This window comes from Podarcis bocagei (assembly GCF_964188305.1).
Source record: "Podarcis bocagei genome assembly, chromosome: 6".
Lineage (NCBI taxonomy): Eukaryota > Metazoa > Chordata > Lepidosauria > Squamata > Lacertidae > Podarcis > Podarcis bocagei.
Genome location: NC_138130.1, coordinates 36,159,279 through 36,185,703, shown reverse-complemented (window position 1 = coordinate 36,185,703; position 26,425 = coordinate 36,159,279). Strand labels below are relative to the sequence as shown.

General features: G+C 41.7%; 1 protein-coding gene across 1 annotated transcript in view; it reads left to right on the top strand.

Moving 5' to 3' along the window:
- The first annotated feature begins 1,892 nt into the window (after positions 1 to 1,892).
- PRKX (protein kinase cAMP-dependent X-linked catalytic subunit) overlaps positions 1,893 to 26,425 on the top strand; it is a 59,879-nt gene continuing 35,346 nt past the window's right edge. The window contains exon 1 of the mRNA XM_081197117.1: positions 1,893 to 2,486. Coding sequence (XP_081053243.1) covers positions 2,300 to 2,486 — 187 coding nt within the window. The 5' untranslated portion in view covers positions 1,893 to 2,299. The remainder of the gene's footprint in view (positions 2,487 to 26,425) is intronic.

The window sequence follows — 26,425 nt, the reverse complement described above, 5'->3', positions numbered from 1 at the left end:
TCACTTGGTATGGCATCAAGAAAAGTCAGAGGAACACATTTTGTTTCTTAACTGGCTGAGCCCCACCTAAACTGGGAGCAGACCATAACAACTTCTTAGCCATTTTCCAACTCAAACTAAAGTTTTCAATCCAATACATCAGAAGCCAGCAGAGAAACTCACTTGATTCTGTCTTGTCTGGTATTTTACATACTGAGATTACAGGGTGAAACACAGAAAGTATATATGGATGACTAAAGGGAAACTAGGAGTTACCTAAGTAAAGTAAACAGAAGTTATGTTACCAGAATAAAACCTTGCTGAAGAATGAAACATAGCACATCTTATTCTTTTGTTTATGCTTGGATTTAAAATGGTTATGTTATTTGCCTATTTAACTGTGATGTAATTCAGGCACCACTTCCTGAAAACTTGTTTGCTGCAATCCTGGCTTCATCCTATTAGTTTCACTGTATGTAGAATGACCTTTGCTCATTAGGTACATCAATCAATTACTAGGGTGAGAGGCATCTTCAAATATTTATGAACATTTGCATTATCAAGATTACTGCTCCTCATGAAAACTGCATTAGCACACAACAACAATGCAGAAGATACACACACACACACACACACACACACACACACACACACACACACTATATAATACTCAACAAATCAAGATTCCCCCACCATACTTTTGCAATATGGAAATTTGGATGGAGCTTAGGGCTTACCTTTTGTTCTAGGTTTCAAATCTACATTAGGGGCATGCATAGGCTGAGCAAATAGGACTGAGCAAACCTGTGTGCAGGTTTTCAGACCTAACCTTCAACCCCTTACTTCAAGCTTTGGAAAACGTGCTGTGTTTTTAAATTTCATTTTAAATAGCTTCATTTCCTCCCATTGCACTATTTTAGTTGCTCCCTGCGCATTTGAACATTCTATCACCATCCCTCCCCAAAAGCGCACATTGACAAATCTGTGGCTGTTAGTCAAGAAAAATCAGCCTTAGTTAGCCAGTGGCCTTGATTCAAACATTTACTGCTAATAGCCCCAATTAACAATAATTCACTGCATGGCAGCTGTAATTCAGGCCTAATCCTCATGACCATTTTCTTACAAGGTGAGCAAATTGCCTGGTGAAATTGCCCCTATTAAGCAGCAGGCAAATTTATATATAATCTATTTATAAACCCCTTTTTATTATGCCAGTCTTCCAGCATTGAATCTGGCTTGAGCAGTGGAAACACCCAAGGGACATCCAGAAAAATGGGTTTGAGGGTCAAAATGCAGAGCTAAAATAATTGTGCTTTAACACCTTCCATGGGTGTAGCCAGGTTTTATATTGGGGAAAGCATGAACCTCATTTAAGTACTTTTATTGATTTACTTGATGGTGGGGGCAGCTGCCCCGCCTGCCTCCCTTGGCTCCGCCCCCACACACCTCTTTGTCCAATAGCCACTGAGGTAATGAGGTCTCCCACCCTCAGACGGGGGCGGGAGGATTGCCTCGAAGACCAATCAAAGAAAATGCAACTGGCGGCGTCTAAACCTAAGGAGAAGAGAAGCGCGCGCTTCTCAGGAATTCCCACAGCCCCTCCAAAGCACCGAGAAAGGTGCGCGAAAAGGGCCGGGGTGTGCGGGGGGGGGCAACCTCGCCCTTCAGCTTCTGACAGGATTATGTTAAAAAGGAGGGCAGGGGGAGACCGCGTCAGCAGCTGCAAGAGCCATGTGCAAAAGGCAGACAGCAGCGTTGCGGCGTGTTTTCGTTGTAAATTTCAAGCAGCAGCTCCCTCCAGCCGGTCGTTTGTTGCTCCTCCTCCTCCTCCCGCTTTTCTCTCTCGCCTCGCCCGCGCGCCCCGCCCTCTCTCCGGCTCTTGCCGCAGCTGCAGGAAGCCAAGCCCCGCCCTCTCATCCCCGCGTGCGACCGACCGACCGACCGGCTGGCTGGCGGGCGAGTGAGGCAGAGAGCGAGACTCGGGCAAGCCCCATTGTCTGAGCTGAGGCGCCGGCGGGAAGCGCGCGAGGAGCGAAGGCGCACGACCGGTCTCCAGAGAGCCAGGCGAGCGCGCGCGCACATCACACACACACACACACACGCACGCAACCAGGCAAGCCGAGAAGCTGCGCCCGGGCGCGATGCTGGGCGCCAGCCGCCGCTTTGCAGCTGCCGAGAGGCTCCTCCGACACCCGGGCCGGGCTCGGGGCAGCGGTAGCTGCTGAAGAGGGAAGGAGGCCGGGCCGGCGCCGGCGCCCCAAACTTCGCCCTTTTGCCTTGACAGGGCGCGCCTTTTCTTCCTCCCTCCCCTCGCCGCCCCATGGAGACGCTGAACGCCGTGCGGGCGAAAGTAGGGGCCAGGAGCCCCGGCGGCTGCGAGGCGGGCGGCACCGGCGACCCCCAGCCCGCGCCGTCTTCCAGTCCTGCCGGCCGAGGCTCTCCGGCGCACCCGGCGCCGGACTCGCCCGCTTATCGACTGGAGGATCTGGAGACCTTAGCCACTGTTGGTGAGTGAGGTTGGGCGCCAGCCAATGAAAAACAAAGGAAGGGGGGGATAGAACGTGCTCGTCTGCAGCCGCAGCTGCCCCCATGACCACCCACCAGGTTTAAGAGGCGCCTCTGACTGGCAAGGGACACCCCCCTCCTTTTTAGCGCCCTCGCGATACGTAATTCTGGTCACCTCTGTGCTCACAATGCCATACCTCTGGGGCGCTCCCTAGACCAGGTAGTGAAATACAACCTTGCGGTGTCCCTCCTTTTGGAGATCATTCTCTGTGAGAGCCACGGCAACCGGAAAGCTGTTGCTACTGCTTTCTTTCCCCAGGGCAGAGCCCCAGAGGATGCTGCCAGCTGCTAACACTGTGCCATCTCCACAAGCATGGATGGGCGCACCTCATGCCCAGGAAACAGTTTGTTTCTTTGGCGTCTAGGCTCACTTCTTAACATGATCTGGGCTTGGCTTGGTGTCTTCCTTCCTGTTTTCGTATCCGGAAAGCTTCCCCAGTACTTTTTATCAGAGAGAAACAGAACAAGCTTTTTGCAGATGGCAGTTGAGAAGCAGGCAGGTTCCCAGCGGTGCTTGAGAACTGTCAAACCCAATGTGGAGAAGTCTGGTGTTTGGTCTCTGTTTATCCACTAGTAGTCTGGATTTTGCCCAAATCTGTCTGGTGGCAAAAAGCTGAACTGGTTTTGTAAACAGTGTGTGGTCCTGTTTATCCCAGAAACTACTCCGAGTTTGCAACCCACAAACCCTTTGAACAAAAATATTTGCATGTAAATTGCTCTGAGTCCTGGCGACATCATCGAGCGTTCAGCCTGTTTAACTGAATAATATGCTGTTTAAGCAGTGCATCAGTCATAACCTTATGTTGCAAGTAACTTTGATGCTTGCTTTCACAAGTGTTGTGTGTGAAGTAATTATGTAAGTTGATGTATGTTTATAGCTCTTTATGTGTATACTGAGTATTTGCTAAATGTGTGCGCTCTTCCTACAGTTCGCTTGCAAATTCCATCCAAGCTCCTGTTAATATTAAACATGGCTTGCAACTGTAGGCTTGTTCTTCTGTTCAGCTACTCAGGTTTCATGATATCTAAAGCATTTTAGTATTGCTCACGTGATGAGCTGGAATGTGTATTCCTTTTTAAAGGCAGATAATCTGTAGAATCTTAAACAGGGCCAGGACCAAGGGAGTTCTTTACTTGGACATGACTTTCTTCCCCCAATTTCCCCTCTTGAGGGATGTTTGCATCTGATCTGCGTAGATGGTTTTGTTAGCAGGCATTGGCTGCAGTGGGAGAGGAAGGACACAGGGGAGGAGAGGATATGATTACAGTGCCATATGACACATTGGGAAATCTGATGTGAAATACTTCGTAAGAGAGGGCACCTGACATAAACAACCGCTGCCATTTGTTTCGACTTAAAAGGCCCTTTCATACATTACTCTGTGTATTTCATACAGTAGATCCCAACCTCTTGGTGCCTAGCACTGCTTAGGGTGACTAACAACAATTAAAACCTGCCATCAGATGAGTGCATATTTATAAAAGTACATAGGAGGGGGAGGGGCAGAGTTCCTCCTTACATGGGTTGTATTTAGTATGGCTCTAAGGTGATTTCTTCTTGCACAACAGAACGTTCTGCTTGTCTCCCCGCCCTTTGGAGCCCACCCCCAACTGCTCAGGATTTCCCCCCAATCCTCTGGAGCGGATTTGGGGATGGCTCAGGGTGCATGAAGGAGGAGATGGGATCTTGTTGCATTGGCGCTAATACTTACACTAGTGCAAAAATGCTGCCCTTGGAGAAAAGCGTATGTCCATAGTGTCTTTTGATATGGTAAAATGAATTGGTGTAGGTTATGGGGCACAGCCAGCCATATTGAAGATACCCCATCCCACATATGTGCATTTGTTTAGTGACAGAGTAACATCTGGTAGCAAGGAATTCATACAGGTGAATGATCAGGCTGGCAGTGAAGGGGGGTTTCTCTCTGCCCCTCTACAAGACTGTGGGCAGGAATATAGCTAGCTATGAAGCTAGTATCCTTTCTGTCTGCAGAGAAGGGTAAGACAGTAGTACTTCACAGCTACAATGGAAACACAGGGTACCAGGGTCTTACCCGGCTGGTAACTTCAGGGTTTATCTGCAAGATTGGCCCATAATCTCCCCGCTACAGCTCTTGGGAAGCTATATTAATTTTGTGTGCCAGTGTTATTCTGATCAATTTGGGTCTCAGCTAGTGGATAAACTGTCTTGTCTTCAAATTAAGGAATTTGTAGCATGGCTTGATTTGCCTGCTAGGCACATGGTTTTCATGTAAGGTGAACCTCCTAAAGAAGTTCTGGCAACTAAGAGGGATCTGTAAACTATTAATGTGTTGAATGGGTCAAGAGGCATGATCATTATTGGATACCCTGGGTCAACTAAGAGCGTCTGCAGTAAGGGCATCGCTGGGGGCCATGTGATAGGTTGCATCTTTCCCTCTGGCATTGCAGAGGGAGTTTTGATATCAAAGCCTCCTTCCCCAGCTGTCCCAGCTCCTTGTCCAACTGGCATTGATTGCAGTAGAGCCAAAAGGGGTGTGTGCTAGGAAGTGGCTTGGATCTGAATGATAGAATGCCCAACATACCAACATACATACCAACAACACAACACAAACGGGTGGAAGATTTAAACACACTTCTGAACAGGCGCTAAATCTCTCCATGGGAAACAATGGGAGAGAAAATGAATACTATTCACATGATATGTGAATGGATATAGGAACATCCCTCCATCCTTGCTTCTGCCCTGTGGGTAGAGCCAGGCAGAGCTTTGGATGGGCTGTTAAGCCATCTTTGTATTTCCTGCCACCAGTTGTTCATGTATTGTGTGTATACCTCCTACAGACAGTGCTGAAATACATAACGACAGTAGCTTACTTCAGACATACCATCAACGTGTTGTGACTTCCATGACTTTATTTTTATCTGTAAGCTAAGCTACGTTGAGTTCTGTCATGGAAAAGGTGGGGTAGCAGTGCTAGAAACTCAGATATATAAGCCAGGTGTAAATGGCTCCTTAAACTAAGGTGACAGTTGCCAAAACGAAATGCCTCATTGCCATTTTGGGTCAGACGGTTTTCAATACGACCTTTAGGTTCCTGAAATTCATTCTGATTGTGGAGATAAAATATAATGGATAAGATTCTACAGAATGTGTTGCTAGTGTGCGAAAACAGTCAGGATCCCAGGATCCCCAGCATGCACCTCCAGATGGTGGAGATGTCAGGTACCATCCTGGTGCCTGGGCATCTTTACTTGGTCACAAGTGGCTAATAGCCAGGTGTAAAATGTGCCTGGTGAATTTCAAATGCTGTGGGGTAGGAATAAATAAATAAAGGCTCTGCTACATGACATTCACACCTTAGAATGGGTATCTAAGCAATGGAACCCTTTGCATGCAGAGATATACACCTGTTGGTCACCTTGCTTAGATGCCCATGAGCAAACATAAAGAGTGAGAACTAGAAAGCTTTATGACATTCAAGGTGGGACCAGCAGGATGACGTTTAGTGTGTGGACCCATTTCATATGTGTAATGTGATTATTGGCTCATGAGTTAGTGCGTGCCTTGTTTAGAATCCTAGGATTTTGTTTTTGCATCCAAATATTTTTTCAAGATATGGAGGACTATTTACACTTTTAAAGATGCAGTTACAGATAGGTAGCCGTGTTGGTCTGCCATAGTCAAAATAAAAAAATTCCTTCCAGTAGCACCTTAAAGACCAACTAAGTTAGTTCTTGGTATGAGCTTTCGTGTGCATGCACACTTCTTCAGATCTGAAGAAGTGTGCATGCACACGAAAGCTCATACCAACAACTAACTTAGTTGGTCTTTAAGGTGCTACTGGAAGGAATTTTTTTTATTTTTAAAGATGCAGTTAAACATACTCAGGTAGACACTGCACTTAACAAATGGAAACATGACAAAGGCAGAATAGCACATATTTTGATGGGGCAAAATGAGCGTTTTCCAAACCAGCTTTTGAAATGCATTTTTTTTTTTTTTGCTGGAAGAAAAAGATGAAATTATTACTTATTTTATTTGCTTCTTCGTGTATTTAAAGATAACCATGTTCACACCTATGTCTTAGGTTTTCATTTTTATTTCACCAAAGTTTTCCCTTAAAACATCAGTTTTATTATCCTGCAGAGTGTTATCTCAAATGAGTGGGATGGATATGCTGAGAAAATGTGTTGTGCTCTATCCATTTACTGAAGATTTCAACTAGGAAACTGTCATCTTAAAGCATAGATTTGATCTTTAATTCTCTGAGCACTTGGGTGTCCTCCCATTGATACCAAAGGGAATTTATATAAAGTATAGCTTTGTGCACAGCAGAGGTAATATCACTCCTACATACCTAGTCAGAAATTTGAATTCTGACATGTGCTACACTAAATGCAAGCAGAACTACATATCTGCATTCATTTTGATGCTTGGAGCAAGTTCTCACATTCATTTGATAAAACAGTATTTGTGACTGCACAAGAGAATTGAGGGTGGAGGAGGCATACTCTTGAGTTAATTGAACATATATATATATATATATATATATATATATATATATATATATATATATATATATATGCTTTCGTAGATTTTCACGGGTACAGGAATGTAGGTTTTGGTGTCTTCGGGTGTCTTCCCGTGTAAGAGTTGGGGTGTCTAGGCGACGTTTCGACGAGGTCTCACTCGTCATCTTCAGGCTGGTGCTTTCGGCTTCTTGTTACTAGAACAGAGCAGGATCTCAGTGTTTGAGTTCCTATAAATACTGTTGAGGGGGTGTGGTGTATAGCCTCCAACGTTCTGGGCAGAGAGGAAGTTCCTAGGTTAATGTGCCTTTTCTTCTTTTGTTCATTAATTACTTGAGGGATATCTTGAGTGATTACTTGAGTGATATTCTGAGTACCACTTAGGAGGGTCATTAGGTGTGGATTAGTTGCTAAAGCTTTCGTGTCTTGACCTCTTGACCTTGTAAAGAGTTTTTCTGAGAAGATGGCTGTACTGCACTTAGTTGTGCTCTGGCTTGGCTTCGTGTATAGGGGCGAGCTGTGGTTTTGTGCCCTGTGCCAGCCAGATCTGTGTAGGGATTGCAGGGGGGTGCAGCATCCGGAGGTGCCACTATGGTTTGGCTACTGGATGGTGTCTGTAATTTATCTGTGGAGAGGGTCTGGGTTTGGGTCTGGTGTGGTTGATTGGAGATGGCGTTCTGTGTGCCTCTGGTTCTGGTGTCGGTTTTTGTGGGGAGGGCTAATTTCCAGATGTCTGGCAGGCGGGACGTGTCGTCACGCTTGTTCATGTTGTGAGGGTGTTTCTCTATCTCGATGGCTTCCATGATTATTCTCTTGTGGTGATGTTCCATGTTAAAGAGCAATTTGGAATCTGCAAAATTAATTTCGTGTCCTGTTTCTTTCATGTGTTGGTAAAGAGAGGAAGTTTTTTCTTCTTTTTTGACGGCATTCTTGTGTTCTGCGATACGTGCATTTATTCGTCTGTTTGTTTGTCCAATGTACGTGGCTGGGCAGACTTTGCAGGGTATTTCATAGACCCCTTGGTTTTCTAACTGGATTTTATCTTTTGGGTTTCTGAGGATATTGGCTATTTTTTGGTTGGTGCAAAAGGCTGTTTTGATATTGTGTTTATGGAGGATTTTGCTAATTTTATCTGTAGTGCCCTTGATATAAGGAAGGAGGGCCATGCCATTGTTTTCTTCTGTGTCTTGGTTTTTGGGGGGTGTTTCTTTTTCTATATATATATATATAGTGGCAGTGTTTCTCTGAAGTTTGGGATTTATCTCTTCAAATATTGTCATTATTTATGGTTCTTTTTAGTGGGTGTAACATCTGGACTGGATACAAATTTTGCTAGCTATGCCTCAAACACATGGCTTTTATTGGCAGTCAGAACTTGCAAAATAAGTAAGATCACTTGCTAGGCTTATTTGCATGATTCCCCTATGAAAAACATGGCACACTTATCTGGCAATAAACTCTCTTGAGCAAAGTGGAACTTAACTATGAACAAACATACCCTGGATTGCACTGTAAATTTGTGACATAACCAAAAGGTGTTATGGTGTTGACTTACATTATATGTTCAGCCAATAGAAAGAAACAATGGCTACAATTCTGTAGACAAGTTGTTTAAGTCCCATGGATTTAAGTGGGATTGAACCAGCCCAATTATGTATGCTTTAATCTTCAAAAATAAAGATCCTATTGTCTTTCAGGAATCCCTGTGAATAGTTAGGAAATAGAAAATTGGCTGATACAATCCTTAAACAAGGAATTATAAAAATAGTGAATTGGGTGATTGTTTCAGCTATAGAATAAAGACACAGACTTTTCATTTCCACAACATAGCATACTGCAAAAAGGTTCAGGCAAAGGCAATTAATCCTTATGTCTTGTTTTACCCATATATTTCCAACACATTCGCTTTCAAGTTGTACTGAGTTACACTAGAAACAGTCGTACCTTGGTTCTTGAACGAAATCTATTCCGGAAGTCCATTTGATTTCCAAAACATTTGAAAACCAAGGCACGCCTTCTGATTGGCTGCAGGAGCTTCCTGCACTCAAATGGAAGCTGCGTCGGACATTCGGCTGCCGAAAAAAGTTAAAAAACTGGAACACTTCCAGGTTTTCGGCATTCGGGAGCCAAAACTTATGAGTTGAGAGACAATTACTGGTCCAATTTCACACAGTCCAAGGCTCTAAGAACTACTGTATGTTGAAGTTTAAACATGCTTTGATAGGTGGGAGAACCTTGAGCAGTCTTTCTCAACTGTGGGTCCACATATGTTGGACTACAACTCCCACCATCCCTAGCTTGCAGGATAAGTTGTCAGGATGTGAGTTGTAGTCCAACAACATATGGGGACCCAAGTTTGAGTCAATATTGTGGACTACAACTCTAATGCCTAACCACTTGCTATGCTGGCTGGATCGGATGGGAGTTACAATCCAAAACACGTGGAGTCCACCGTGTTGGCTACCCTGATCTTGAAAGTGCAAATTTGGCTATAGATTGGTCTACAAATTTTGGCTACGCTATGTAGTTAGTTGTTTCTGACTTCTGTGAAGTCCCTCTTCGCAGGGGAAGAGCTCTTTTATGTCTTGCTTTGCAACAGGCATTGAAGGAGGGCAAAACCAGCAAGAGGCTCACTGCTGCTTACCTTTTCCTATGCCAGGCATGTGAAGTGGAAGAAAAGATCTCCACTGATAATCCTGAACCATCTGGCAGTGAGAACCATCTAGCACTGAGCTTGCTGGCTGAAGCCACATCAGTCTCTCCTATTGCTTGTGTCTTTTTAAAGTTTAGAGCAAAGTAAAGACTTGACGTAGAGAATCTTTAGAGTTGGGCAATGCTGGAAAGGAAGTCTCTCCCAGTGGCCATGTTTGTGGTCCTGTATTGCTATTGTTTGTCACTATGGTATATATTTTTGAATTTCTATTTTGTAAACTGCCCTGTGATCCTTGGATGAAGGGCAGTATAGAAATTTAATAAATAATAATAGTAATAAATAATGTTACTGTCTACATTCATGTATTGTAATTGTAGACTTTAGCCCGCTAGTTTTTATGCCAATAAGATAAGAGGTCCATTGATTCAATGGGCCTTAAGTGTTGCTGAGTCCTCTTTTCCCTCAGTGGTCCTGCAGTATCTGGTCTGCAATGCACCTTTCTCTACATGCTTCAACTTTTTTGATGTCGTGAAGTACTGCTCTGTTTTTAGTGTCTGCGGCCTGACCCTATGTTTACAAATCTCTTTGTGATATTATCCCCGAACTGTCATAGTCTTCTCATCTGCTTTTTCTTACTCTTCCCTTGTTGAAAAGGGCCTTGTATAGTTGCTCAGGGAGCAGATTGCTTAAGGGCATTGGCCAAACCTTTGATTTTCTGTTCAAAGATCCTTCATCTAAGTGAAATTGTGCTGGAGGATATTTACATTATGGACTCCTGGATTATGGGTGCCTTATGGGTGCAGTGGTCACAGATTTGTAATGTTACGGCTTTTTCTTAGGACTGAGTGAAAAGCATTCCAAAATTATCCATGCTATTTGTGGGTGACAAAATTTAGAGGGGCCATTTATGCTCAATATTCTCTGGGATGAGGAGGTTGAATTCTTCAACAGTTTGCATGGGGGGGGGGACCCAAAAGGCACAGAAAAGTCATCTTGCGATTTCCCCCTCTACTTAATGTTCAGTGAAACACTGTTGTTTATATTGATAGATGAAGGACTTCGTGTTGTAAGAGGAAGACATGAAGGAGTAGCATCAAACCATAAGTGCCAGCTCCCTGGGTGCCTGAGCACCCACAAAATTCCCCATGAAGGGGCCGGGCACCCACAAATTTCAGTGCCAGGGCCATGAACATTGCATGGCACCCACGGCCCTGGGCACCCATGGTCGTGGAGCCAAGCTGACACTCCTGCATTAAACCCATTGTTTTCCTTCAGCAAATATTAAACTATATTGGGCTGGATATACAGTTGTACTCAGAATTCCCCATTCTGCATACTGGGAAATTGTACCAGCTCTGTGCATGTCCTAAATATCAAGGCAAAATGCAATGATTTTGGGGCAAATGCACATATTCCCGAGTTGGATTGTTCTATTAACATGGAATGTTGAGGTGGACCCTGGAGTCCCAAACCTTTTGAATAGTTTCCCCCCAAAGTTGCAATATCCCCCCCACATTTTCTGAGAAATGAAACCGAGCTGACCAGGAAAACTCCCAGAGCTTGAATGACAAGGGAGGTTGCAGATATAAGGTGAATCTTGTAGTCACTGCACACATCTACCACATACTCATGGAGAAATCAGGAGGACTATTCTGGTGGGACATCCTTTAACATATTTGGGTTTCTTTTTTGTGGGGTGTGTATGTGTTGTGTTCCAAAAAAGGATATTACCAGATAGTTCTCAGAATGTTCCTTTTCTGATATATTTATCAGAGTTCAAGCCTGGTTTTTCACCCTTTTTAAAAACTATTATATTGCCGCATCTTTATTTTCATAAGTGAAATGTTATGCTGTGTTGCAGGGCATGTTCTATTAAAAGAGAAGAGGTATCAGAAAGGACACTTGCAGCACAATCTTATACACCAGAGCTTTCCAAACTGTGTGTCACGACACATTGGTGTGTCAGCTGCAGTGTGTACAGTAGTTGTGTCATGCAAACACACCCCAAGCTCCTCTCGTGGCTCGAAAGGGGTTAGTATAACCTCTGGTTTGCTAGTAAAACTGAATTACTATGTCACAAAATGATGCAAAACTGAATTACTGTGTTGCGAAATGATGCAAAACTGAATTACTGTGTTGTGAAATGATGCATGTCCAAAAAGTGTGTCAGCAATATGAAAAGTTTGGAAAGCTCTGCTATACATGTTTATTCAGAAGTTAGTCACATTGATTTCCATGAGGGTTACCCTTAGCTAAATGGATATAGGAATGCAGCCACAGAGGGAGACTGGGATTTTAACTGGGGGGGGGGGGTTTGGGGTGGTGGTGGTGGTGGTTGTGTTGCAAGTTTAAAAGGCTCAAATGCTATGGAAATGTAACTTTTCTTCAACAGGAAGGTAGCATATATTTATAGCTTCATCCTCTTTTTTATGTTTGTGATACACAGTTGCATCGTTTCCTTACTCCCTTTATGTCCTGAGATCTACAGTGTAGTATTACATTTATTTATTTTTTATCTTTCTTTGTTGTTGCTTGGCACAGATTCACTGATGCAAACTATCGTAGACTTGTTTGTTTAGTTTCAAGAAAACTCTTGTTTCCTTTTGTTGTTTTGTTTTCTTTTTTTGTCACAGTTACCTCCTAGCATTGCTTAGGTTGCCCTGTGCTTAGTCTTGAAAATGCCCTCTGAAATGGGAATTGTGAGAGCATGTGAGCTTGATCCTTTTCAGAGAGGAAGAAGACTTTAAACAACACACAAACACCATCCCATTTTCAGTGGCTATAAATAATAAACGGGGCAAATAACAGTGGAATAAATAATAGTTGAATTCAATGTATTTATATAATTTATTATTAACTTGGTATTTTAATATCTAACCTGATCCAAAGGATTGAGCGGGGATAGAAACAACATTAATAATAGGGAGTTGCTTTCTAGAACTGTAAATAAACACAATATCATCTCTCTACTCCTCAACAGCTGTAGCAATGCTAAAATCTTAAGACTGCTTTTTGTTCTTCTTTTGTATACAGTAATTCGTCCCCCCACCACCACTCTCAGCTAAAGATCTCTCAGTAAGCTGGTCTGCACATTAAAGCCAAACCATAGAACAAGCCTTATGTTCTTCAGCTTAATAGTAATTAAGATAATAAAATTGAGATATGAAAATTCTGCTTTAAGGTTAAGAAATAAACTGAAGCAGGTGTTTCACCTTGCAGTATTGAGTTGCTCCCTTTTTATTCCAAGTCTCACATTGGTTTCTTTATGGTAACTCAATGGTTCATGTTCCAAAGTTCTACTAATGCGCTAAATAAGAATAGTGTTAGTGGATATCTGCCACAGAAAAGAAAGTTGGATTGTTATGTATCATTGGTTTTCTTTGTGAGCATGGGTAATACTGGGTTCAGTTTCCCCAACCTAGAATGAACCACTCTTGCATGATATATTTTAACCATCAAGGACCTTGTCTGTGGAGCATTCCTTGCATTTGAGGAGAGTTATTAGCTTATATGATTCTCATTAAACCTCGGGTCAACTGTAGACAAGTTGTGCGATTATCTTTTAACAGAATGGTGCTGGAATGGAACATGTTCACAATAGTTCCGTAATTTTTTTTTCTTGAGTCACTTTCAATGCAACTCAGTATCAAATATTAATGTATTCATTCTGACAAGCTATAAATAGCAGAAAGACGCAGCAAACACACAAGTGGGAAGAAGGCCTCTTCACACAGAAGTCTTTTTTTAGAAGCAAACAATTAAAATTGGGTATGTTTCTATAGCATGAAAAATACAGATGTTGTTGTTTAAAAACACCTGCCTTTATGGACTTAACATATGTGTAAGGTAAGGTTAAGGATGATCCATCTCTAAAGGCTGTGGCACTCCAGAAGTCTTCCAGCTCCCATTATCCCAGCCTATTGCCCTTGCAGGCTGGGGCTGAACTACAGCTTATCCACCCCTGGAATGAGGTTGAGCAATGTGTTTCTAGTAGTCAGCCAGGCACCTTTAAGAAGGTTACCAGTAGAGCAGTGGAGGTGATTGTTTCCTTCCATCCCTATGATCTGGCATTCTGAGAGAAATCGCTTTTCAACATTTTTGCTGTTGCTTAATGACTGTGGCTGATTTATGTCTCGATAGACCTGCTCCACACAAATTTGCCACATCATTTTCAAAAGGCTTCTAGGGTAGCAGCTATTGCCATATTTTGGACTAATGACTTCTCCAAGTTGGGTCTGCTTGTCCCTCAAAGTCATCCCGGAGTAGATCCTAAAATCAAAACAATTCTATAGATGTGTGAGGATTGTTGTTTAAATGTTTAAAACTAATGCCTGAGGAAGGGGTTGTGTTGACCATCCTTCCCCTGTCCTGTCAGTTAAGATTTGGTAGGCGAAAGGTCACAAAGTCTGCTTGCATTTAGAAAGGAATGGATGGGTGAATGTTTTGCCTCTTGGCTAAAGGCAAGAGAGAGAAAACAGTTTTGAAAGGAAACATGGAACTAGTTATATGTTCCTTTGTAGACCAACCTTATGCTAGGAGAAATGTGGCTCTAGAGTGGACATGGGGAACCTTTAGTGGCCATGCTTGCTAGGGCTGATGTGAACTGTAGTTCAGCAACATCTGGAGGACCAAAGTTCCCCCACTCCTGCTCTAGAGGAACAGTGACATCTTCTGTATTTTTCTTGATTCTCGCCTTTTGCAGGGCAGGAGATAAATTCAGTACAATAAATAAAATTAAATAAGTTAGATTGTGTTGTATGCTGGTAGACTCCATAATGCTAAACTGCTGAACGTCAAATGATCTTTCTTAACCACATTTATTTTTAGTATTTCTCTTTCTGCAGTGACTTGTCAGTCTTAAGTGCCTGAATTAAGTTTTGAGCTCTGTTGCCTACTACTCAGGTTCTCCTGCCTGTTGCTCCAAGTGAAATAGCATGTTTAATATGAGTTTGAAGTGGTATTCATTCAAATCTTCCACAGATGAAATGTTCTCTGTGATATTCATTTAAACGTTGCTTTGAATTAAGCTGCAGCCCAGCCCATAATTATGTGCAGCAACTTCATTAAAGGCAGTGGGACTTTCATTTGCTTACTTCGTGCATGGGATTGTAGCTTTGAACTCTGCTTAGTTTTGCAAACGTATTTATAATTTTAATAACCGGTGGACTTTGGATCATTTGCCATGGAATTGCATATTGCTTGTTGGCATAAGAGAGCTTGCATAGCTCTGACCTGTATTATCCCTGCTCTTCATGCAATGTTTCATAGTGATGGACAACTTTTGCTCAAAAGACCAGTACATATCAGATTTTTGTCTGCAAAACTACATTTTAAAAAAGTACGTAGCTTGGCAACTTAATATCTGCATATGTGTGGTCCAATCCACTACCAAACCAGTTCAGCAGCATTTTATCTGAGTTCACGTTCCACAAGGGACAAAGCGTGGCCAGTGTTGCATTGTGGTAATATCAATGACACAACTGCAAAGTTTATTCAAGGTTTACTGCTTAACTTCCTCCAGAATTCTCATGCAATTTTGGGAAATACAGCCAGATGTCTCTCAGTGTTTTCAGTTATGAGTGTGGAACTGACACTGCAAAGCATGTGCTTTTGTAGAGGAGACAATACGTATTGCCCAGTCTTGCCAGTCAATCCACAAACATTACTAGCCCCCAAATGTTTTTACTTCTTCATTTGATCACATATAACAAATGAACTCATATGTCTTTTTAGCACAGTTGTTATCTGTGAGTTGCCTTGAGTCCTGTGAGGGGAAAATGTGGTAAATTGCTACTACTGCTACTAATTATTATTATTATTATTATTATTATTATTATTATTATTATTATTATTATTATTATTATTATATTAGTTGTTGTTGTTACCACCAGTTGTCTAAAAGGTGAAACAAATGGCCCACTTTGTCTGGAGGCAATTCTTATACATGAGTAGAAGCCTGCTGTATGTCGAGACCTTGCACTAGAGCCCACACATATTTTCCTTGAGATCGGTGTGCACAGTTAAAGCTCCAGCATTCTGCTTTCAGGCACCTTTGACTGAGGTGTGTCTCCAGAGAACACACGTGTAAAATGGCATTGCCACTGTTATGAAGGCTTCCATACTGGATGCTGATGATATTAGGTACTTCTTCTCTTCGTGAGATCCTGGTTGCATTCCCCATCCCCGCCCCAGTTTGGCTATGAAGAACATTTTGTACCCTTTTTCTCCCATTGAAAAAGCAATATAAATTAGATGACATGGCTTTCAGGTATTGCTTGCTGAGAAACAATAAGGTGACCAATAGCTACTAATCATTTGGTTGTGTGATACTTCCAGTATCTGAGGCAATGTGCCTCTGAATAGCTGTTGGACTCATGTCCTATTTATGTGCTTCTCATGGTCATCTGGATGACCACTGTAAGCACAGGATGCTGAACTAGATGACCTTTGATCTGACCCAGTAGGCTTTCTCCTACGATCATGCAAAAGCACAAGAAGTTTGAAATTACAGAGATTTTTAAGCATGATATTTCTTGTCCTTATGAATTTGAATATAATGCTTGTGGTGTCTGGGAACTGTGGTTTCCTCTCCCTTTCCCAAATCTTCCAAAGCACTTCCCAATTTGCATTTGCAGGTATAACTTTTTATCGGTTTAGCAACAATAAAATATTATGTTTTAATTGGTCTGGTACTAAATGTATTAGGTCACAAAGGGTGTCCGTCTGGAGTATTTTGTATATGTCAATCCTGATAGGTTTCAAGTTCCCTGTGCCAAAACAACCATGAGTAAATTCTAAATCTCCTGCCTGTTTAGCTGAATGAGTTCTTATAGGCTTACAGAATTCAGCAAAGTTGAACTTGTTTGGAATGACAAACATGCTTTACTTTTGGGAGATCATAGCTTTGTTCCATATAAGAAACAGAATATTGTTGATGGAATCATGGTTTGTGGTGAGTGAATTTAAAGAAGCAGCTTTGAGTTGTTTAAGTACCTGTCACCATGTTTTTGCCTTGGCTGTTAGAAGAATCGTGTTCTGTCCCATGAGAGTAATTCACTAATTATGTCTTACTGAATTCTGTACTGTTCTCCCTAATGTGAGCCAGGAGTAGCAATTCAACAATGAATTCGAAGGGGTGTCTGTGTGTGTGTGTGTGTGTGTGTGTGTGAGAGAGAGAGAGAGAGAGAGAGAGAGAGGGAGGGAGAGAGAGAGAGAGAGAGAGAGAGAGAGAGGGATACCATTGTAATCATTTTTGTTTTGATGCCACATTTATTTTTTATGCTACAGATGTGCGACCAAGATTACAAACAGAAAAGTAATACTCTTAATAAAGGTTTAAAGTTATCCAGTAATGCTTCAGGGAATATGTTCAAGAGGCTCTTGACTGTACTGAAGAGAACAAGATCATGCGCTTCTTCCCTTGTGAATGCCTAACCAGTTATAGTGGTACCTCGGGTTAAGAACTTAATTCGTTCTGGGAGGTCCGTTCTTAACCTGAAACTGTTCTTAACCTGAGGTACCACTTTAGCTAATGGGTGCCTCCTGCTGCTGCTGCACCGCTGCCACGCAATTTCTGTTCTCATCCAGAAGCAAAGTTCTTAACTCAAGGTGCTATTTCTGGGTTAGCAGAGTCTGTAACCTGAAGCGTCTGTAACCCGAGGTACCACTGTATTACAGTATACTGCAAGGAATTTTAGCTTGCCTGGATACTATAGCACCACTAGTAATTTGGGATACTCTTTTAAAATGTGTGGGACTCCTCTGTTTTGGAATGGGTAGAACTTGTTTTGCCACATTCAAATTAGGAAAGAAGGGTGGAGAGCAAGGCATAACTTAGAGACACTTAGCTGCATCCTCCCCCAAAGGGTGCATCAGCCTCCTTTCTTGCTGTGCACTTTAATTACTATAGCATGCACTCATTAGTAGATGGACAAGGTGTGGAATGTCTTGCTTCACATGAGACAGGCTTGAGTAGGAGGTGGGGGAGATTTGCCTTAGATGATGAAGGAGAAGGGAGGAAGATCCCCTTCTGATTCCTGCCTTAAAACTGTGCGAGTGAGGTCTGTCAGTTTCACTTCTGCTGTCAAAACTGGGAAGTGAGACTGACAGGGTTTGGCTTCCTTCATAGTGTGAAGTGGAACTTGGAAATCTCAGTCAGTGCTGTGAGGCAGTTCCCTTCCTAAATTAAGTTATGTATCCAAGCCAGAATGAAACTAAAGGTTTCCTGTGTATTTGCTTTGGACTTTTCAGTAACAAATCATTAGAAAAACAAAATGGGAAGCACAGATAATACAACCAAACATCAACCAAATGTTCACATAATGATATAAGAATGAATGGGGATATTTTTGCTCATCACAAGTGACAGAGGCCAGTCACATTTATACGAACATGTCTTCCATAGCACTCATAACTGTAGTGGACACAAAAGAGGAGAAGAATCACATATTCACAGGAAAAATTAAATATCTTCTATTATTATTATTATTATAATTATAATATCCCATTTTGCCTCCAAGGAGCTCAAGGTGGTATACATAGTTCTCACCCACTCCATTTTATCATCACAAAATCCCAATGGGGTAGGTTAGGCTGAGAGACTATGACTGGCCCAAGGTCACTCAGTGAGCTTTGTGGTTGAGTGGGGGCTAGAATCCAGGTTTCCCAGGTCTTAGTCTAGCAATCTAACCACTACACCACACTGTAGCATGAGTACTTGGGGACTGCTGCAGCTGGAGCACTGGTATGAGTTCTAGCCTTCTTGCAACTGATCTGTATATTTTTATGCTGAAAAAAGAATTGTTTGAAAAGTCTTAAAGAGCCACTTTACACTAGTTCATGGCGTTTAATGGAATGGAATGGAATGAAATGTTTGGTGTAGTTAATCATGTATAGGCATTAAAATGCACTCATATAATGACACTTTTTAAGTGTGAAAGCGAAAGAAAGAGGGAGGAGGATCGTAGCATAAAATGTGGAATACGTGAATGTACACACAGTGGAATGTTGTATGTACTTGCGGGTTTCTGGCAAGATAACACCCGCAGCACTTCACTGAGATGGAATTTGTCCTAAGGTGCTTTCCAGAGTTGAACAGGTACATACACTCTTTCTAGATATGTCTACCAGATAAGAGGCATTTTAGACTACTTATTTGCTGCTGGAGCAGAACAGTAACATGGAGTCCATTATCTTGTGTTGTGGCCATTGATAATACGCCTTGTCTTCAGCTGTTCTGTGTGTAAGTCTGGAAGTGCATTTCAGATTCTCTTAACGATTTGAACTCCTGAACAGGAAGTGAAGGCAGAAAGCGATGGCTATACTGGTTTTGTAAGATCAGCGTGTTTGACATAGTGCCTACAATAATTCATGCTCTTTAATGTTCCCTTCTCTACCTTTTATATCCTGCATAATGCACCAAATAGGATGAAGACTTCTAAGACAGACAAGAGAAGTGTCACTATTAGCACATGGCTGCACTTAATTCTAGAATTAGTTACTGTGTTCTTCTTTGAATTTTGAACTTTACAAACCCTGTGCAGGTAATCACTGTGCAGATAGTATCTGAAAGAATGCACAAAAAATGTTGTGTTTGTCATAATCCAATGCCATAATGAAATCCCTTGTCAAACACTAGCCAAAGCTGGGAATTGATAAAACCTGATCTCCCAGCCCACATATGTAATAATATTGCTAAGGAATGAACATTTAAAAGAGAAAATTATTCTAAATTCTGAAGCATCCTAGAGATATTTTGAGTCATCAGGATGTCAAGCTTTTAGGAAACTGGAGATTGCCAATTCACTCACAATATGGCAAATTTAGAACTTTCCAGGTTAGAAGTCTTGAGATACGGAGACAGAAAGGTACATCAAAGATCAAAATGTGTGTGCATGCATGATGCAGGCTGGCTTAGGTTCTAATTTGAGTTTTCCTGGTAACTCAAGTTACTTCTGCGATGTACAGGTTCTGTCTGTTTTGCAAACACCTATTGGATAGTGCCTTTGGCAATCAGTCATAAGAGTAGGGATCCACCCAAATGTTTTCTTCTGGTGAACACCTGCCTATTCTGAAAAAGATGAGGCGAATCTCCAATAACTCATGTTAATAACCCTCCAAGCCTTACTGTGACAAAGAGAAACCATTTCCACAGCTTAAAGCTGGGGAGGAGGCAAGAGTTTGACCTATTATGGGGTGTAAGAGGTGTTTTGAGTGTCTTTCAAAAGTGCAGAGTGATGTCACAATCAAGAGTCTACCTTTTCCTTCTTGAAGGAGAAACATGATTTGTGGTAGCACAAATTAGGGCTTGGTACTAGGCTTATCCACAATTTTTTGGACTCCTGGGGAACAGTTACTATCTTTCTTCCTAATGCCTCTGCTTTGTTTTATTTAAACCAACACCCCAACAGTGAACACTTCTCTACTGCAGCATATAAGCATTTACGTAAAGAGAATGAAAAGCTGCCCATGAGCACGACTGCTTTGTTCTCCCTTCCCAAGTGAATGTTTAACCTCTCTGATATTCACATCCTATTGGTTAAAAGGGGAGTGGGTGAACATCCTTATCTCCGCAGTATGACTGTAGCTCACTTCCGTGTTACTGTGTGACTCTTCAGCTACTAGAACATAATCAAGGTTGCAACATAACCTTCAAAGTCCCTGACAGGAGTTGTAGCATTCGATCAATCTGTTCAGTTTCATGATCTCATCAATTCCAACAGTGTGTGAAACTGTTATGGCATCACGTCAATTTGATCAATAACTGAAGAGCTTTCACTGCCACTACGTGGGAATTTGCGGTATAGTTTGAGATGCTTGAGGAGAAAAGAAATAGGACTTTTATATTACTATGGGGTTTTTTTGTTATTGTTTTTGGTGTGTTTATATACTACTATCCAAGTAGATTGCTAAGAGTTTGATTAGCTTGCTTCTTTTCAAAAAATATTTGCAAATTATTTTGTAACCTTTTCTAATGTAAAGAAAAGGAAGATGACTCATTGAGACTGGAGGAATTCATTTGCTATAGTGACAAAAGGGCACACAATTAACACTTCTTCTTTTTTACTGCAATACATGCTTTGCAAATAATTACTTCTCGAATACAGCAAATTTGGCTAAATTTAAGTGGCTAAATATATCACCTTCAAAAGAGTGTGAAAATGCCTTCATCTTGACATCTAAGCTTTTACAGCTTTAAGACAAAACCTTAAGAAGTAAAAGGTCTTTTATCAGTTGAACGCTTGCTTCAGGGAAGTGTTTTTTTAATATTTATATTTTATTAAGGTGGTTTCAGTTAAAAGAAGTAAAGTGATACAGAAAAAGAAGGAAAAGTGAGATGGAGAAAAACAACAACAAAGATACATATAAAAGAGAAAATATGCAAAAAAAGAGAGCAATATACGATATTCCCGTAGATTCTTGTATAAATTGGGATAGTGTTATTGTCCTAGTGCTTATGTAAATGTTAATAGCGTACCACATTTTGTATAAATTCATTCCAAATTTTATATTTATCCATTCAGACTACACCTATAAACAGTCCATTCATAAACTGCGAGTGATTGGAGGGTACCATATCTTTATTTTTCCAATTCCTCAGTATCAGTCTATTGCCACCATTGGGGCACAGAAAATCCATTTGCATTGTCCCATTGATAGTTTTCATACTGCAGGTATATAGTTCAATAAAATATTCTCTGCTGAAAGATTTAACTTTTTCTGCAGTCATAGTTACACGGTCCATCACTTTCTCCTAAAGCTTGTTATGTAAAGAAAATTGTCTAAACATGTTTCAGAGAGGCATTGTCCTTGCCACATCTCCAACACTGAGCTGTCTTAGCTAACCCTTTTTTTATACAACCGTAAAGGAGTCCAATAAACTCTAAATATTATTTTCTGTTGTATTAGTCTTAATTTTAAATCTAATGACACCTTAGGTATTGAAGTTAATACATGTCTGGGAAGTTGATAGTCCCAATTCTTTATTCCAATTATCTCTTACAGTCTGCATAATGAACTTGTGTATTGTTAATAGATGTCTATAAACAGTAATTGTTGGCTTTTTATTTTTGAATGAGTGGTCCAGTTGCTCCAATATCTCTGGTATCTTGGAAGCTGAAAGGGCTGATGGCCCAAACACACTTGTTAGGAGATGTTGTAATTGAAGATAATGCCATTGGGCTGTATCTGATGATATTTTTGTCTTAAAGCAGCAAAAGTATAAAATTCATCTTCCCCATCTATCAGTTGGTCCAATGTCAATACACCTGTTTCCATCTAATTTTTCCATATCAGCATCTTTAGGGAAGTGTTGGTAGCACTTAATTTGCCCCTTTTACGGGGATTCAGGGTATATATTTGCCATCTATTCCTATTTGGCAAATTACCCCTTTTGTATCAGTGGATTCAAAATTATGTCATTAAAATACTTAGTGTACACTTAGACAACACTTTGATCCAGTCCCAGTGAATTGGGGCATAAGTTGATATGCTTATAGAGGTATATGTCTTTCTATAAATGCACATTTGGTAACATTAGAACCTGTTTGGCTGATGCTTGTATTAGTAAGCAAGAGGTAATATGATCATATATTGCTACTGTGCATATTTTCTTTCTGTAAATACCGGTACATGTCTTTAAGTGAAAAATTCTGAGGTTACATGTCTTTAAGTGAAAAATTGACGTAAACATTCATTCACCTTTTCCCACCTCATGTTGTCTGCTGAGCCCCTCTCCAAGCTGATGTGTTGACTTCCTCTTACTATGTAAAATGTATTATTTTTCTCTGTTTATTCCCTCATTGGGTACAGTATGGTCTATCTGCAAGAGCAAATAAGCAGGAGTTTGATTGTCTAGTGTGCTATGCTATAAGTTGAAACAGGCCTGGGTACATCTAGCTTCTGAGTAGTTTCAGAGTTAGGTAAAAAAGGTAAATGACCCCTGGATGGTTATATCCAGTCAAAGGCGACTATGGGGTTGCGACGCTCATCTCGCTTTCAGGCCAAGGGAGCTTTCCGGGTCATGAGGCCAGCATGGCTAAACCGCTTCTCGCACGACGGAAACCAGAGCGCACAGAAATGGCATTTACCTTCCTGCCGTAGCGGTACCTAATTATCTACTTGCACTTTGACATGCTTTCGAACTGCTAGTTTGGCAGGAGCCGGGACAGAGCAACGGGAGCTCACCCCATTGCAGGGATTTGAACCGTTGACCTTCTGATCAGCAAGCCCAAGAGGCTCAGTGGGTTTAGACCACAGTGCCACCCACGTCGGTTTCAGAGTATAAGCCAGTTTGGTTGCACAATATTGGTGGATGATCTTGATCTTGTGATAGATAGGGGGAGTGTATAAAATAGTACAGTCAGTAGAGAATGAGACTCTTAGTCTCAGGGTTGTGGGTTTGAGTCCCACAGTGGGCAAAAAGATGCCTGCATTGCAAGGAGTTGGACTAGATGACCCTTGTGGTCCCTTCCAATGTTACAATTTCATGATTCTATGGCCGTTTGACTTCCTCTACAAATAAGGAGATTTTATAGGGGGTGAGCAGTGTGAGGGATGTGTGCATTTGTAGCAACCCACCCTTCCAATATGTGATATGGATGCTGTGTACTAGCACAAGATACTAGTACATGCCTGTTTGAAAGAGGCACTGATGATCTAGCAACTCCTCTCTCGTAACTATATAAAAGTTGCAAGTTATTAAACAGCCACAGATGGTCAGGGTGAAGGTTTTAAAACACACACACACACATACCAAATCTGAACAGGCAATTTAAAAGTGCAAAGTATGAAACAGTTGGTGAGGAAGTGACACCCATAAAATTGAGATACCACTTTCATCCACACATCTGTCTCTTGTTACAAACCTGTTGTAGCGCGTGCACACACACACACACACACACACACACCAGTTTGGGTGCAGTTTGGATGTATATTGCCCAAAATTGAGCATCATTTGAAGTGAAGAAGAGGTGGTGAGGAACCAAGTTAGTGTGGAACCAGTCATTCAGAGTTATACCCAGTGCTAATTCATAGTAAGAATAGATCTGTTGAAATAACTTGTCTTAAGTTACTGAAGTTGATTTATTTTCACTGGGTTTACTTGGAGTATTCTTCATTGGGCACCCCCCTTTTATTCCTGGTGTTGGTGGGGAGATTTTGAAAATGAAATCAATAGCGTTTGGGTGGAGTATCTGTACTATAGTTGTGTACCCTGGAAAGCGCATAGTTTTCAGTAACATTCTGAGTTTCCAATCAAAGTCTAGCTGTTTCTTTTTTGTTAAACGTTGGACTGATACTATTTAAGAGTCTGAAAGCACTGTTGTATGACTTTGCAGATGACGATAGATTGAGGGTTTTTAATGGCCATTTTCCCTCCTTTGTTGCTATGATCAAAGGGTAAAACAAATATTTTATTTTAGGAACGTGTGAATAGCAATGTCATTCAGATAGGACTCTTATGGAATGAATGGGTGTGTAACATGGTGAGTGAAATTTAGGGATTAAAGAATTGTTTGTGCATTAGTGTCCTGGCATCTAATAATGGTTTGTGTTGACATCAGTCTTCCAGGAATTATAATTGGAATGAAACTCAGCATCACACATGCTTGTCATATTACTGGTCACACTTTGATTATGTCTGATATCCTGTTTTCATATATACTTGTCACTTGTCACAGTGAAGAATCAAGGGTTCATTTGTCTAGAGAGCCATTTCCCACATCTCAGCTGTTGTGAAATGAGACACCAAAGAACAATGAGATGGCAATAAACAGGTCACTATTTTGCTGGGTTTGAACTTGTGACTTGTAGGGATGGAAATGTATACTCTGGAGCATTGTATACTCAAATTGTGGTTGAGGATGTTAACACTGAGAAAGGTGTTGACAGATCTGGTCAACAAAATGAAGCATGGCCATGAAAGCAGGATGTCAAACTTAAGAAAAATGTGGCAAGCCATATGACAGCCATGCATCACTGTAGTTGCAGTTCCAAAAATAACAAAGCGAGGTAAATGATTAGTGAAGGTAAGAGTAGGATTGAAGCATGGAGAGGAAGGGATGGTGTTTAGGAGAAGATACATGTCCGGTGTTGAGCACTGTAGGTTATGCTGGAGTTACTCAGAATGCAGAGCTGACAATATCCAGAAGATTTACATGAAAGAAAAGAGTGTGTTTCTGTAACCTATTAGCCACATGACTTGCAGATTCACCATACTTGCTGCCAAGTTCCCAGAGAAGTTTGGTTTTCTTGATTCTAGGTCTCAACTAAAGACCTGCTGGTAAAGAGACTAGCCTGCTCCCTATGCATTAGGATTAGGAAACTCAGTAGCACCTCTGATGGCTGTCCTAAATATAAAAGGTAAAGGTAAAGGGACCCCTGACCATTAGGTCCAGTCATTTTAATACAAACTCCAGGCTGTGAAAATTGTCCTCAACAGTTATATTGCATGGCCTGAACAAGATGAAGATTATAGAAAGGCTCTTCTGTAGAGTAATATGTCTAGAATGCACCATAGAATTGGTTGTATCTCATGGAAGCATTGGGCTTCTGCTAGTGTAAGGTGAGGCATCTCTTTTCCACTAATTCCCCACACAATTTGCAGCCCTCTGCCATACCCCAAACTGTTCCAGAGGGCCCTCCCCCTCCCTTAGGAAAAGTGCATCTTGGGAAGGAAGGTTGGTCTGCATTGGATGGAAGGGATCATGGAAAATCCGGTGCCATGCCCTTCACAAGTGGAACCACCTCTCCATAGCAGAACACCACTGTTGGATACAACCCAAAAAATTTAACTGCTGCTGTATTTTTAGCATTTCTGAATTGTTGTTTGTCAACAGGGCATCATCCCTAATACAGTGGTGCCTTGGGTTACAGATGCTTCAGGTTACAGACACTGCAGGTTACAGACTCCTCTAACCCAGAAATAGTACCTCGGGTTAAGAACTTTGCTTCAGGATGAGAACAGAAATTGTGTGGCGGCAGTGGGAGGCCCCATTAGCTAAAGTGGTACCTCAGGTTAAGAACAGTTTCAGGTTAAGAACGGACCTCCAGAACGAATTAAGTTCTTAAGCCGAGGTACCACTGTAACTGCAAAACCTGTTTAATGCTAAGAGTTCTAAGGGATCATTTGGGACATTGGATCAACTACAAAAACTCTCTGATGCTTTTGAGAAAAGGGTGCCCATTCCTCTATTAGCAGAGTCTAATAGAGGGAAAGATGAGGCCTAGGGAAATATTGGCTTTGCTTTGGCCTCATATAGCAAGAGGCAGAGCAAGGAGGATGTAGTGGGGGCGGTCAACCACGGGTGTCATCCCTGAGGAGGGGTGACATCACTGTGGATGGTGCTCCCCCTCGAAAGCTAGCCGCCACTGGCGCACCCTCGCGGGCAGCTAGCCCCGCCCAGCATGTGCACCGCTCCGGGTGCCAGAGCAGCTAGCTCTGCCACTGCATATAGCAAAGCTCTAGGGTGCAATTAGCCACGGTCTTGCAAGACTTGGATGCCAGTTGATATAACTGACCCCATCTAGCCACTTGGGCAACAAAGCCTGTGACTAATCACTCTGTATAAAAGATGGGAAGGGTTTGTAAAACTTCTTTTTGGCTATTAGGCTGGTATTGTTTCTTCCAAGTGGTGTTTGTGGTCTGGCTTCTGTCAACTTCAGCTGAAGGGCCAGTCTGGATGGGAAAATTGCCCCCACGTTAGCATGAATAGGAAG